The sequence below is a fragment of the Schistocerca americana genome, chromosome 1 (genome assembly GCF_021461395.2).
Source record: "Schistocerca americana isolate TAMUIC-IGC-003095 chromosome 1, iqSchAmer2.1, whole genome shotgun sequence".
In the NCBI taxonomy this organism is placed as follows: domain Eukaryota; kingdom Metazoa; phylum Arthropoda; class Insecta; order Orthoptera; family Acrididae; genus Schistocerca; species Schistocerca americana.
In genome coordinates this window covers 477,416,736-477,432,363 of record NC_060119.1, presented here as the reverse complement: position 1 = coordinate 477,432,363, position 15,628 = coordinate 477,416,736, and the positions used below count along the sequence as shown (strand labels likewise).

At 37.8% G+C, this 15,628-nt stretch overlaps 1 protein-coding gene across 1 annotated transcript in view; it reads right to left on the bottom strand.

Moving 5' to 3' along the window:
• The window catches only part of LOC124564982 (ionotropic receptor 93a), a 308,796-nt gene that overhangs the window by 70,763 nt on the left and 222,405 nt on the right, over window positions 1-15,628 (bottom strand). The window contains exons 11-12 of the mRNA XM_047131014.1: window positions 14,188-14,343; window positions 631-784 (exon numbers count right to left, since the gene is read on the bottom strand). Of these exons, the coding sequence (XP_046986970.1) occupies window positions 631-784; window positions 14,188-14,343 (310 nt within the window). The remainder of the gene's footprint in view (window positions 1-630; window positions 785-14,187; window positions 14,344-15,628) is intronic.

The following is a 15,628-nucleotide window of genomic DNA, read 5'->3' as shown; positions in this document are numbered from 1 at the left end:
TGTTTCAGTATCATAATATGATAAGATCACTTAAGGGGTAAAAACCTTTAACTTTTTTATATTACCTTGAAAAAAGATTATTCAATCAAGCTATAAAAATGAGCTAGGCCTGTCCTGTGTAAATAATGAGAAATATTCCAGAATAACAGTATTATGATCTCATTGCAAATATTCAGTAAGTTTTTAGCAACCAAAATATGAAATATTATCACATATTTGATGGTGTCTGCCTACTTAGCTGGGTGACAACATGCTTTCTTGGAGAACTCATGAACTGGATGTGTTGTCCTCATCATCATTTCATCCTCATCAACCAGCATGCAAGTTGCCCAATGTGGTGTCGAATTAAATAAGGCTTGCACTTGGTGGCCGAACTTCCCTGAAGAGGGGCCTGCCAGCCAACAATGCTATACACTCATTTCATTTCCTTATTTGTGGTGAGAATTCAGATTTCAATTTATACTTGTGTATCTTAGCTGTTTTTGTCACAAAATCTGTTTTGATGCTGTGTTCCTTCATTTTCCTTGGGTATTGCTTAACTGTGTATTATCCAATTTTTAACTTTAGGTTATAATAAATTTTACACATTAAGATGTAAATTAAATTTACCAAAACTGAGTTACACCTTACCTTGCTGTAACAGGGCACCATACATGTACCAAAAGCAGTTCACCATTTTTGCAAGACCATCGACCTTTTTCAGTCGGGGAACCACACTTAGATGATTCATCCAGTACAATAACATTGCCATCATCAGTACTGATGCCACAACACATAGCCATGTCTGCAAGGGATAGAAAAGTTATGTCATCTGCCAAGTTTCTACAAACATATAGTACTCACTTATAAAATGAGTGCAGATCATATCAGTGAACTTTTGCTGTCATGGTGTTCAGCTGTTGATTTGCTGAATATATCTTTATATCTGAGTCTGAAGTACGAGATACGGTGGAATAAAGTTTCAAAACAGTAGGAGACTTATCTCATCAATGGTTATATATCTATGTTCTCCACTGTGTCCTTAGGGTTGACTGTATAAATACCATGAAGCATCATAGCCTAAATATTGCTAAGTATGAAGCATTTGATTTAATGCTTCCTTTACTTTTCTTTAATAACAAGTACAGTTTTCAGTGAGAACTATTGTGGCACAGGAAGCCCATAAAGTATCCACATAAATTCAGTAAAACATTGGAGTGCCTTTTTAAAAGCTACTTTAAAAGATTTGTTGGAAATGTGTGAACAGTTCCACATTAGCATGATTTATCTTGGGATAAACTTTCTCACATTTCATTGTACCTATGATCCAAACTAAAACTTAAATTCTTTTGGAGAATAAAATAAATATCCATTCAGTTTCCTTTTTTTTTTTTGCACTAGTTTTCATTTTTCATTAAGAATAAGAAAATGTAATTATATTATTGTCCCCATAACCATCACACTACAATGAGTTCTTTGTATGAGGATCTTAATAAAATAACAACAATGTGAGGGAAAAATAGATTTCTACTTACCATAAATATGACATGTTAAGCTGCAGACATATGCAATTAAAAGACACACATTAGCTTTTGGCCACAGCCCCCACCAGAAGAAAAGATAAACACACACACACACACACACACACACACACACACACGTACACACACACACACACACACACACACATTCAGTCACAGAAACAAGCACACCTCATGCACACATGACTGCCATCTTTGGCCACTCGAACAAGAATGCAACTGTCATGTGGAATGGAAGCTCCAATGTGGATGAGGCAGGGACAGACAAAGGATAGCATTCCTTGGGTGGTGGAAGAGAAGAGTGCTGTATGATGGAGTGTACTGGGACTAGATTGCCGACAGGCCCAGCGTCAGGAGGGTAGGGAGGTGGGGAAGGGGAGGGGGGGGGGGGGAGGATGAAGTGAAGGAGGAGAGGAGCAATAAAAGATGGGTGGATGCATCATTGGCAGGGAGCAGATGGTGAGAGACAAGAATAGGGAGGAGTTGATAGGACAGAGGGGGTGGAAACTTTTGGGTGGAGGTTGTGGGGAGAGTATGTTACCAAAGGTTGAGCCTGGGGTAAATTTGGGAGCAGAGAATGTGTTGCAAGGGTAACTTCCATCTCCACAGTTGAGAAAGGCAGGTGGTGGAGGGGAAAATCCAGATGGCTCAAGTAGTGAAGCAGTCATTGAAATCAAGCAAGATATGTTCAGCTGCATGTTGTGCCACAGGGTGATGTACTTTGCTTTTGGCCACAGTTTGGTGGTGGCTGTTCTCCCTGGTGGTCAACTGGTTGGTAGTCATACCAACATAAAAAGCTGTGAGGTGATTGCAGCAGAGCTGGTATATGACACGCCTGCTTTCACAGGTGGCCTGGCTTCTTGATAGCTAAGAATGTCTTCTCTAGATAACCTATAAACAGACTGACACAGGAGGGTGTCATGTAAGTGCCCATGTCTGTGCTGCAGATTTTATTTGTATATCTTCCATTCAAAGAAGAAGAAGTTGTGAGTTAGGATAAGGTTGGTTAGCTGTATAAGGGATGACGTAGTGAGTTTGGAGTCTGAAGGACACTAGAAAACATAGTGTTCAATAGTGGTAAGACCCTGAGCATGAGGGATGTTGGTGTATGGTGAGGTATTGTCGACAGTCACAAGCAGGGATCCAGGAGGTAAACGAGTAGGGTTGGAGGAGTGTTGGTGAAGGAAGGGGTTGGTATCTTTGATGTGGGAGGCTACATTATGGGCAGTTGGTTGAAAGTGTTGGTCAATGAGGACTGACATTTTTCCGTGAGGGCACAAAAACCAGCCACAATGGGGCATCCAGGATTGTTCGATTTATGGATTTTAGTGAGCATGTAAAAGGTGGGTGTGTGGGGTGTTGCAGGGGTGGGGAGGGAAATAGATTAAGGGATGAGGTTCTGGGAAGGGCCTAAGGCTTTAACCATGGATTGGAGGTTATGTTGGACCTGTAGGAGGGGATTACTCTGACAGAGTTTATAGGTGGAGCAGTCAGATAACTAACAGAGGCCTTCCACCTAGCAGACATTCCTTGCCTCCCAAAATGACAAACCCGTAGTCTGGTTCAGCTTCATTGATGATATCTTCATGGTCTAGACTCACGGCCAAGACACTCTGGCTTCATTCCTTCACTACCACAATACCTTCTCTCCAGTCCACTTCACCTAGTCCCCCTCAACTTGGCATGCCACCTTCCTTGATGTTGACCTTCTCCTCCCTGAAGACTTCACCCACACCTCTGTCAATTAAACACGTCAACCACAAACAGTACTTGCATTTTGATTCCTGTCATCCCTTACACACCAAAAAAATCTCTCTCGTACAGCCTGGCCACTCAGGGATGTATCTGCAGTGACATCTCCCTCACCCAGTACGCTGAGGGTCTCACCTAGGTCTTCACATACAAGCACTATCCCCCCTACCTAGTTTGAAAACAGACCTATCATGTAATTTACTCTCACAGCCCCAATCCTCCCACTACCCCCAAGAACCAGCAGCAAATGAATGCCTCCCTTGTCACCCAGTATCACCCCAGATGGAACAATTAAAACAAGTCCTTCACCAAAGCTTTGGTTGGTGTTATCCTTCCCCCTCCCTGCCCCCTCCAGATCAGTACTTCCTTTCCACATGATGTGCATATTCTTGTGTGAATGAATGTGTGTCCATTTCTCTTTCTTTTTATGACAAAGGCTGTAGCCAAAAGTTAATGCGTAAGTGTCTTTTAATTGTGCCTGTCTGCAGCTTAACATGACTTCTTTATGCTAAGTAGCAATCTATCTTTCCCTTACATTGTTGATATTCCAACCTGGAGTTTCCATTGTTTAATAAAAGAATGCATCATCAAAAACACACTGTTTTCAACAGTGTCATTTGCACCAGGTTATCCATTAATGTAAAATTTAAGTGTGAAAGAATTTACAGAAAGGTGTGGTATATACACAGTTTTCAGATTCATGCTCATCATTTACAATTATTGTTGGTTATGTAATTAATCCCCCCCATGAACCATGGACCTTGCCGTTGGTGGGGAGGCTTGCGTGCCTCAGCGATACAGATAGCCGTACCGCAGGTGCAACCACAACGGAGGGGTATCTGTTGAGAGGCCAGACAAACATGTGGTTCCTGAAGAGAGGCAGCAGCCTTTTCAGTAGTTGCAAGGGCAACAGTCTGGATGATTGACTGATTTGGCCTTGTAACAATAACCAAAACGGCCTTGCTGTGCTGGTACTGCGAACGGCTGAAAGCAAGGGGAAACTACGGCCGTAATTTTTCCCGAGGGCATGCAGCATTACTGTATGGTGCAATGATGATGGCGTCCTCTTGGGTAAAATAGTCCCCCATTCGGATCTCCGGCCGGGGACTACACAAGAAGATGTTGTTATCAGGAGAAAGAAAACTGGCGTTCTACGGATTGGAGCGTGGAATGCCAGATCCCTTAATCGGGCAGGTAGGTTAGAAAATTTAAAAAGGGAAATGGATAGGTTAAAGTTAGATATAGTGGGAATTAGTGAAGTTCGGTGGCAGGAGGAACAAGACTTCTGCTCAGATGACTACAGGGTTATAAACGCAAAGTCAAATAGGGGTAATGCAGGAGTAGGTTTAATAATGAATAGGAAAATAGGAATGCGGGTAAGCTACTACAAACAGCATAGTGAACGCATTATTGTGGCCAAGATAGATACGAAGCCCACACCTACTACAGTAGTACAAGTTTATATGCCAACTAGCTCTGCAGATGACGAAGAAATTGAAGAAATGTATGATGAAATAAAAGAAATTATTGAGATAGTGAAGGGAGACGAAAATTTAATAGTCATGGGTGACTGGAATTCGAGTGTAGGAAAAGGGAGAGAAGGAAACATAGTAGGTGAATATGGATTGGGGCTAAGAAATGAAAGAGGAAGCCGTCTGGTAGAATTTTGCACAGAGCACAACTTAATCATAGCTAACACTTGGTTTAAGAATCATGATAGAAGGTTGTATACATGGAAGAACCCCAAAGATACTAAAGGGTATCAGATAGATTATATAATGGTAAGACAGAGATTTAGGAACCAGGTTTTAAATTGTAAGACATTTCCAGGGGCAGATGTGGACTCTGACCACAATGTATTGGTTATGACCTGTAGATTAAAACTGAAGAAACTGCAAAAAGGTGGGAATTTAAGGAGATGGGACCTGGATAAACTGAAAGAACCAGAGGTTGTACAGAGTTTCAGGGAGAGCATAAGGGAACAATTGACAGGAACGGGGGAAAGAAATGCAATAGAAGAGGAATGGGTAGCTTTGAGGGATGAAATAGTGAAGGCAGCAGAGGATCAAGTAGGTAAAAAGACGAGGGCTAGTAGAAATCCTTGGGTAACAGAAGAAATATTGAATTTAATTGATGAAAGGAGAAAATATAAAAATGCAGTAAATGAAGCAGGCAAAAAGGAATACAAACGTCTCAAAAACGAGATCGACAGGAAGTGCAAAATGGCTAAGCAGGGATGGCTAGATAACAAATGTAAGGATGTAGAGGCTTATCTCACTAGAGGTAAGATAGATACTGCCTACAGGAAAATTAAAGAGACCTTTGGAGATAAGAGAACCACTTGTATGAACATCAAGAGTTCAGATGGAAACCCAGTTCTAAGCAAAGAAGGGAAAGCAGGTAGGTGGAAGGAGTATATAGAGCGTCTATACAAGGGCAATGTACTTGAGGACAATATTATGGAAATGAAAGAGGATGTAGATGAAGATGAAATGGGAGATACGATACTGCGTGAAGAGTTTGACAGAGCACTGAAAGACCTGAGTTGAAACAAGAACCCGGGAGTAGACAAAATTCCATTAGAACTACTGACAGTCTTGGGAGAGCCAGTCCTGACAAAACTCTACCATCAGGTGAGCAAGATGTATGAAACAGGCGAAATACCCTCAGACTTCAAGAAGAATATAATAATTCCAATCCCAAAGAAAGCAGGTGTTGACAGATGTGAAAATTACTGAACTATCAGTTTAATAAGCCACAGCTGCAAAATACTAACATGAATTCTTTACAGACGAATGGAAAAACTAGTAGAAGCTGACCTTGGGGAAGATCAGTTTGGATTCCGTAGAAATACTGGAACACGTGAGGCAATACTGACCTTACGACTTATCTTAGAAGAAAGATTAAGGAAAGGCAAACCTACGTTTCTAGCATTTGTAGACTTAGAGAAAGCTTTTGACAATGTTGATTGGAATACTCTGTTTCAAATTCTAAAGGTGGCAGGGGTAAAATACAGGGAGCGAAAGGCTATTTACAATTTGTACAGAAACCAGATGGCAGTTATAAGAGTCGAGGGACATGAAAGGGAAGCAGTGGTTGGGAAGGGAGTAAGACAGGGTTGTAGCCTCTCCCCGGTGTTATTCAATCTGTATATTGAGCAAGCAATAAAGGAAACAAAAGAAAAATTCGGAGTAGGTATTAAAATCCATGGAGAAGAAATAAAAACTTTGAGGTTCGCCGATGACATTGTAATTCTGTCAGAGACAGCAAAGGACTTGGAAGAGCAGTTGAACGGAATGGACAGTGTCTTGAAGGGAGGATATAAGATGAACATCAACAAAAGCAAAACGAGGATAATGGAATGTAGTCGAATTAAGTCGGGTGATGTTGAGGGTATTAGATTAGGAAATGAGACACTTAAAATAGTAAAGGAGTTTTGCTATTTGGGGAGCAAAATAACTGATGATGGTCGAAGTAGAGAGGATATAAAATGTAGACTGGCAATGGCAGGGAAAGCGTTTCTGAAGAAGAGAAATTTGTTAACTTCGAGTATAGATTTAAGTGTCAGGAAGTCATTTCTGAAAGTATTTGTATGGAGTGCAGCCATGTATGGAAGTGAAACATGGATGGTAAATAGTTTGGACAAGAAGAGAATAGAAGCTTTCTAAATGTGGTGCTACAGAAGAATGCTGAAGATTAGATGGGTAGATCACATAACTAATGAGGAAGTATTGAATAGGATTGGGGAGAAGAGAAGCTTGTGGCACAACTTGACCAGTAGAAGGGATCGGTTGGTAGGACATCTTCTGAGGCATCAAGGGATCACCAATTTAGTATTGGAGGGCAGTGTGGAGGGTAAAAATCGTAGGGGGAGACCAAGAGATGAATACACTAAGCAGATTCAGAAGGATGTAGGTTGCAGTAGGTACTGGGAGATGAAGAAGCTTGCACAGGATAGAGTAGCATGGAGAGCTGCATCAAACCAGTCTCAGGACTGAAGACCACAACAACAACAACAACAACGTAATTAATACAGCAATAAACTTTAAGTTCAGTACCTGTACATAGTAGTTCTTATCTGCATCTTAATTATGGGTACCACATCCAATATTAAACAGATTGCCACCATGTTGTTAAAATTCATGCAATTTGTTACACAGCAAATAACATTTATGACTCATATTCTAAGGAAAGATAGGCTAGGAGTGGAATTGTATATAAGATGAGAAATGTGGAGCAAAATACTTCTTTTTTGTATGGAACAAACTTCCTGAAAGAAGGAAAAAGGAAGACCCAAGTGTAGTGCCGATAATAAAGCTGAGAACATATAGACCTAGTTGAAATTTATGTTCCTGATTCAGTGTATTTGCACAAATACAATTTCAAACAGTTTTCAATATGTCTACATGTCTAAATATTTTCTGTAATATGGCTTACATATATGATTTTAAAAATAATTTTCCATTTGTGTGAATGTATTAGTATATTCTCAGTGAAGCATAAATATTTAACTTCATCAGCTTTCTTTACGTATGCAAGATTCTTGCGTAAATTAATGCTGACTGTCAGTATTTATCATTACTGTGCATCAAAAAATGTATTTCTGCCTTTTCTTTTAACAATAGCTGGTTCATATCGATTATCTGTTATTATTATTATTTCAAATCTTGTTTTTGTGTATCAATGATAAAATGATAAGTTCCTAGTTAATTTTGTTTATTCAGTATAAATCTGGCTACATTACATGTCTATTACCATTGTAAAAAATGATCTAGCAACAAAAATAAACTACACATAACTGTTTGAATGAGAATGTTACAAAGGGCCCACTGTCTATACTTGCTTATCTGTTCAGAAGATATTAAAGTCACCACAAAGAATTATGGTAGAGTTCTCATTTGAGAAAATGTTGAGCATTTCTTCCAAATTCTTAAGAAAGACTTCAGTAACTCCAGATGGTGACCTGTAAATTGCTGCAACAATTATTTTCTTCTTTAAACTATATAACTGGATGGCTACCGAGCGAGGTGGCGCAGCGGTTAGACACTGGACTCGCATTCGGAAGGACGACGGTTCAATCCCGTGTCCGGCCATCCTGATCTAGGTTTTCCGTGATTTCCCTAAATCACTCCAGGCAAATGCCGGGATGGTTCCTCTGAAAGGGCACGGCCGACTTCCTTCCCCATCCTTCCCTATTCCGATGAGACCGATGACCACGCTGTCTGGTCTCCTTCCCCAAACCAACCAACCAACCAACTGGATGGCTACTGTCTCAAAATCTCCCCCCCACCCCCCAAATGCCATGATTAATTTTCGTGCACATCCTTGTGCAGTTGACACTTTTGTTCCTTCTTCAACAATAATGACAGTACATTTAATTATAACCTTCCTTCTTTCCAGAAAATGAGACAGGACACTCTGGCAAGCTTTAATATTTTTGCTGAGTGATAACAAACTATGTTTTGATAATATTCTGGGAAAATGGAGTGCTTGTTGTTGCAAAAGTAATTTGTGATCAAAGACATATGGAGAACAGAAACACTTGCAAACAAAGTATATGATGTGTGACACAAATTATGATTGATCATACACGAAACAGCTGATGAAGCTGCATGAAAGGAACATTGAGGACTAAAAACCTTAAGAGAAGGATAATATAACACAAACAGTACAGCATTTGGAATATTAGTATTTCTACATGGTGTTCCAAATAGAGTAATTTATGCAATACTTTAAAAAATGATGGAGAGAAGTATCTTCATCTGTAAATCTGAAAAAAATAGAAATAAATTAAGCTGAAACAATACTAATGTTTTGTTGGAAATTCATGAAAATTCAAGATCAGTAATAGTTAACACTGTAAAGATACATGAACAGTACACTGCAAGAAGCACAGACTATAAGTATTTGCAAGATGATAGAAGGTGTACTTACAAAAGACTGGATTTGGAAAGGTGTAACGTTTTTGAAATAAGAACATATGTGCAAAGGAATCCTGTGAAAACCGTAAAAGTGAAATCGAAAAACTAAACGAACGCATTTCAAGTTTACAAAAAATTGTAGATGTTCTAAGTCGTGAGATTTCGCATATAACTAATGAAAACTGTGAGCTGAAGAAGTTGTGCCATATTCTAAATGATAAAACAATTAAGCCACAAAACGGGAACCTGGTGAGTTATGAGAAGCGGAAAGGAAGAGATAGACATGCATCAAAGGCAGTAAATGAATTTATAATTGGAGTTAAAAACAGATATAGTGTTCTGTCGAATAGTAGTGATGCCTGCAATAAGGATAAGCAAAATGCTAGTGAAGTGATGCAAGACAGTGAAACAACGTCCGAGTGGATAAAAGTGTCGCTCAAAGGTAGTCCCTTGTCCACTAAAAGAATAACAAACTCCATAAAATCTATCACATTTGGTGATAAAAACAAATACGAAGTTTTGCAACAAAGTGAAAATACAAATAAACAAAAACCAACGTGTGTGACAAAGAAGAAAGAATCAAAAGTCGACATCTTTGGAGATAGTCACGCCAAAGGAATTTCTCAAGAACTGCAAGTAAATAGTAAATCAACGACAGTCACAGGCATGGTTAAACCAGGTACTGGTTTCAAAGAAGTGACAAAAAACATCGTAAAATATAACTAAGACAAGCATGACAGTGTTGTAATTTGTGCTGGAGCTAAAGACATTTACGAAAACAATGCTATGAAAATGTATAAACAGCTCTTGAGTGTTTTGCTAGTACTGTCAAATACAAACATTTTACTGGTGAACTTTACCCACAGGCATGATTTACCTGAATGGTCATGTGTGAATAAGGAAATTCACAGAATTAATGCGAAACTTAAAAGTAGTTGTAGGCTATTCAGCAATGTGAAATTAATTGACTCAAGCACACTTGATAGAGAATGTTTTACGAAACATGGGCTTCACCTTGACAGAAATGGGAAGGCCAGGTTAGGAACCTTAATAAGGGCAGCAATTAAATGTAATTAGAAAGCGACAGCCACTGAACTGGGATGGTATAAATCTCCAATAGTAGAAACACCAGCACAAACAGCAGCAGCACGCAAATGGACCATCCAAAAAGCAGTAGCAACAGAGGAACCTACTATTGGACCAACATTAGCAGCAGCAGAACTAACAACAGAAGCAATAGTTACAGCATCAAAAACCAACCAACCACAATCATTAGCAGTCACAGCAACATCAGAAGCAGTAGTTCCAACATCAACAACCAAGCAACCAGAATCACTGGCATTCACTGCAACGGCACACAGCAACAGCAGTGGTAATAGGAGCAGTCATCACACCAGAAGAAAGGTAGCCACCCTTGAGAAGCCAGGATTTTTACTGGGGCAAAACAGTGAACAACAGCACAAAACAGGGAAATGTTTGCAAGCAGAGGAACCTACAACAAGGTATGAAATCTTGTAACAGTGTAAGAGAAAATGCATCAACAGAGTGTAAAGTCGCAGGTCAGTCAGATTGTTCAAATCAGCTAAGAATTATGAGTCTGAACATTCAGTGCCTTAAAAACAAGTACCTTGAGCTTGAGGTAGCCGCAAATAGTGACCATATTGATTGTTTATGTGTTATGGAACATTGGTGCAGGGACAGTGAACTAAACAGCATAAACTTAAGCCAATACAAACTTGCCGGTCAGTACTGTAGGCAAAATGCCAAAGGTGGTGGTGTATGCATTTATCTAAATCCCAAGCTTAAATTTAAGTTAAGATACAAGGCTAAACCATTAATCATAGAAAAGGATTTTGAGGCAGTAGCCATTCAGTTATATAGTTTAAAGAAGAAAGTAATTGTTGCAGCAATTTACAGGTCACCATCTGGAGATACTGAAGTCTTTCTTAAGAATTTGGAAGAAATGCTCAATATTTTCTCAAATGAGAACTCTACCATAATTCTTTGTGGTGACTTTAATATTAATCTATTGGTCCAGAGTCCAGTAAAAAACAAGTTTTTAGACATACTAAAAAGCTTCAACATGTTCCCCCACATATCAGCTCCCACTAGAACAACAGATGCCAGTGAAAGCCTAATAGATAACATCTCAAATGTGGACACACATGAAGTTGCAGTTACAAATGTGAATATAGGATTATCAGATCATAATGCACTAACCTTTAATCTCACTGCAACTCCCAAGGAGGAGGAAAATAAAAAGTAGTAAAAATGATTTTTCTCTACTGAAAATTGTAATCAGTTCAAAAATAATTTAAAAAATGCAGTTTGGTCAGAGGTCCTGGCACAAACAAACACAAATGATGCTTACAATATATTTGCTTCCACTTTTATGACATACTTTGAAATGTGTTTCCCAAAAAAGCTTTTGAGTTATAGATCATCTGGATCCAAAGGGACCTGGATTACACCGAATTAAAAAGTCAAGTGAAACCATGAAATTACTAAGTTTAAAGTTAAAAACACGTCATGATCAGCAGTTTGTTGAGTATGTGAGGACATACAAAAAGACTTACCGCAAAGTAATAGCAAAAGCAAAATTATTAAGTAATGACAGATTAATAAGGCAGGCTAGTAACAAGTCCAGAATGATGTGGAAAATGGTAAAAAAAGAAACTGGGGGTCAAACTAAAGAACAGGAAATCAATCTTAAAAATAATGAAAATATTCCCATAGAAAAAGAAGCCATGGCAAACTATGTAAACAATTATTTTGTAAATATTCCGCTTACTGTAAGTAGTAAATTTAAGCAACAACCAACAGTGACGACTCCAATGGTAAATACCAGCATGATGGCAATCCCAACAGATGAGCATGAAGTTCTAAAAGTCATTAAATGCATGAAATCCAAAATGACCTCTGGGTTGGATGATGTACCTGTATCAATAATTAAGAAAATTGCTCCATGTGTTGTCAAACCTATAGTGCACATAGCAAACTTGTCCCTTAGTGAAGGGGTATTTCCGGACAAACTTAAAATCTCTAAAGTGATACCTCTATACAAAAATGGTGACAGACATAAAATAGAAAATTACCAACCTATATCTCTCCTCCCGGCCTTCTCCAAAATACTTGAGGAATTAATGAAAATCAGGGTTACAAAATATCTAGAAAAACATAAACTAATAAATAACAGTCAACATGGCCTTCGAGCAGGGCACAGTATGGAAACAGCCATATTGGACTAAACAACAGAAATAGTAAGAAATTTGGAGTCAAATAAACAGGTTGTTGGAATTAATCTGGATTTATCCAAAGCCTTTGATATTGTGAACTATGTAATATTACTAGAGAAACTTGAAGCAATAGGCATCAAGGGTACTGTTAAAAAATGGTTTGAATCTTATCTGCAAAACGGGTCAAAGTTGTTGAGCTGAGGTCATCCAACAATCTTCATAATTTTAAACTCATATCTGAACCAAAACAAATTGAAATAGGTGTTCCACAGGGCAGCATTCTTGGCCCATTGTTATTTCTAACTTATATCAATGATATACAGGCTCCAGACAGCTCAGCCAAAATTCTACTATTTGCAGATGACACGAGTATCATAATTAGTGATATAAAAGAATCATTGTGTACTACATCAGAGAAAATGCTCTCATACATACAGTCATGGTTTTATTGAAATAAGCTGACATTAAATACAAAGAAAACAAACTTTATACAGTATGGAAGCAAGCGTCAAGGGGAAAATATGTGCCTTATGCTGAATAGCAAACAAATACAAAAAGTGTGCACCACAAAGTTTCTGGGAATGCGAACTGACCAAGATTTAAACTGGAATGAACACAGTGTATATCTTACCCAGAAACTTAGCTCAGCATGTTTTGCCTTTAGAATAATATCTGAGGTATGCAGCAAAGAATGTATTAGAGCAGTGTACTTTAGTTATTTCCAATCAGTTGCAAGCTATGGCATAAGTTTTTGGGGAAAAACCAGGTCAAGACTAAATGACATTTTTATTATGCAAAAAAGAGCTATTCGTATCATGACACACAGCCCACCACAAACCCACTGTAGACACTTATTCAGACAACTAAAGATACTTACAATACCATCAATATATATTTTTAAATGCCTGGAAATGATAAGTAAAAATAACTGTGATCTCCAAACCAACTCAAGCTACTATGATCACAATACAAGGCATTGTAAAGACTTCCACATTCCCTATGTAGCAAAAACTAGAAGTCAGAAACATGTTAGCCACTTAGGAATAAAGCTTTTAAATGCATTTCCATCTCAAATTAAAGAATTGAAAGGCAAAAATAATTTCAAGCATGAAGTAAAAAAATACTTGATGGAAAAATGCTACTACAGTGTAAATGAATACCTGTCTCAGACTGTGGATTGAAACCTGTACTTATTTTTCTAAAAATTCAAACTAATTTAATGATGTTCTTAACTTTGTAATTATGGTACTTAGGAAAAATCTGTTAAATATCCGTAATACGTTTTGTGTATATCCGTAATACGTTTTGTGTATAAGGCATAGTTCATGATCTAAAATTGTTTATCATGAGCACGTACTTTTGTTTTTTGGGTAATAAGTTCTTGTACACTACTTATGTACTATGTCTATGTAATTTGTTTGCTGTTTGTATATGTTTGTCAATCTATTATGTGGATGTGTTGTTATGTGTTACGTGTAATCAAATGACAAATCCTGTATCACATGTGTGATCTATTGGATGCTAAAAAAATAATAATAAAGGAGATATGAGACAGCTAAAAACATCTATCATAGGAACACTTAGTGTTTGGACATTACTTACAACAGCAAGAGACCACACTAAGATGGCAAGAAATACTGTACAAGATTTTTTCGTAACTCATTATAAGAAAGAAAGAAACCGTAGAGAGCTAAACATGTTTCATTTAAAATAATAAACATAAAAAGCAACATACTGAGTCATTTACATGTTACTTACATCATTTCCAAATGGACGTATGAAGAGCCCAGCTCTACTCAGCTCTCGAGGTCGTGCAGATAAGAAAGTGTATGTGACAGTACCCAGAGGAAAAGTAAAATTCACTTTCAGTTTATGAGCATCATTTATGATGAATGCTGCTGCTCCAATAAAAACCTAAATGAATTACAAAAAAAACTTGTAATTTACTACACCCAATTCTATAACCACAGCAATTGCCTGATAAAATGGGGCATTTCAATGGATTCATCTAATAAGTTATATGTGAGCAAATGCACTTGGTTCCTCAAATATACTACATTTTTTTTCCAAAATAGACTCTCAGACTTCCTGCATAAACACCAATTACTTTCCACAGCACAATATGTTGTCATAACAAGTAAATCAACTTAGATTTCTGATTTTAAGTAATGTCCTCCACTAGTGTATGGCTTGACCTCCCCAAAGATTTTCTTACTGATCACAACACATTAAATTACAAACTCCACACTATGGACACCTACGGAATACCAGACTGGACAGAAATAGTTGTTTTATATCCAGTTGTATGAAAATGTCAATTTAACAAGATTATGAGAAGGAAAGTTACTACTCACCATATAGCAGAGATGCTGAGTCATAGATAGGCACAACAAAAAGATTTTCACACTACGACTCAGCATCTCCGCTATATGGTGAGTAGCAGCTTTCCTTCTCATAATACTGTTACATTCCATCGTGGATTTTCCAAAATGTCAATTTAAATTAACATAGTTCTGTCAGTGAATGTATTAAACATAGTGTACCCCAAAAACCTTTTCTTGGGATCTTTTCATACCTCTTTATATCAAATAAATATTGCCAAAATATTATTCACTTTGTAAATGACACAGGTGTGTCAGTCAGAGGGAAGAATGTTTAAAGGTAATTTGAGCAATGTGTGGAACAGCTTCAATAACAATATAGGAATTGACAATGAAGAAAAAGAATAATTTCAAACTTCCACAGACCAAGTAATAAGAAAAACAATATAAACATACAGTACAATGACAAAACTAGTCAGTCAATAAAGAGCATAACATTTCTAAGAATTCAGTTCCAGGTTGGTTTAGATGGGAAATACACAAAGAAAATATATAAAAGAAGCTAAGCAATGCATGGTACCTAATAAGTACTTGGAATTACTGTGGCAAACACTATGTTAATATTAATTTTGTTTTTCATCTTGCTCACATTATGAACATAGTAATCATGCCTCTTTCCTGGTTCAGGTGATGATTTGATAGTTTGTGCAGGTATCGGTCTGTTTGTGTGTGGGTTTTTGATACACACTGTGTTCCAGGTTTTCACCATCCCTTGTGACCAGCACATCTAGAAATGGTAGTTTTTTGTCCTTTTATACTTCCACGGTAAATTTTATCTTGGTATGGAGGCTGTTCAGGTGTCTGAGGATGTCACCGAG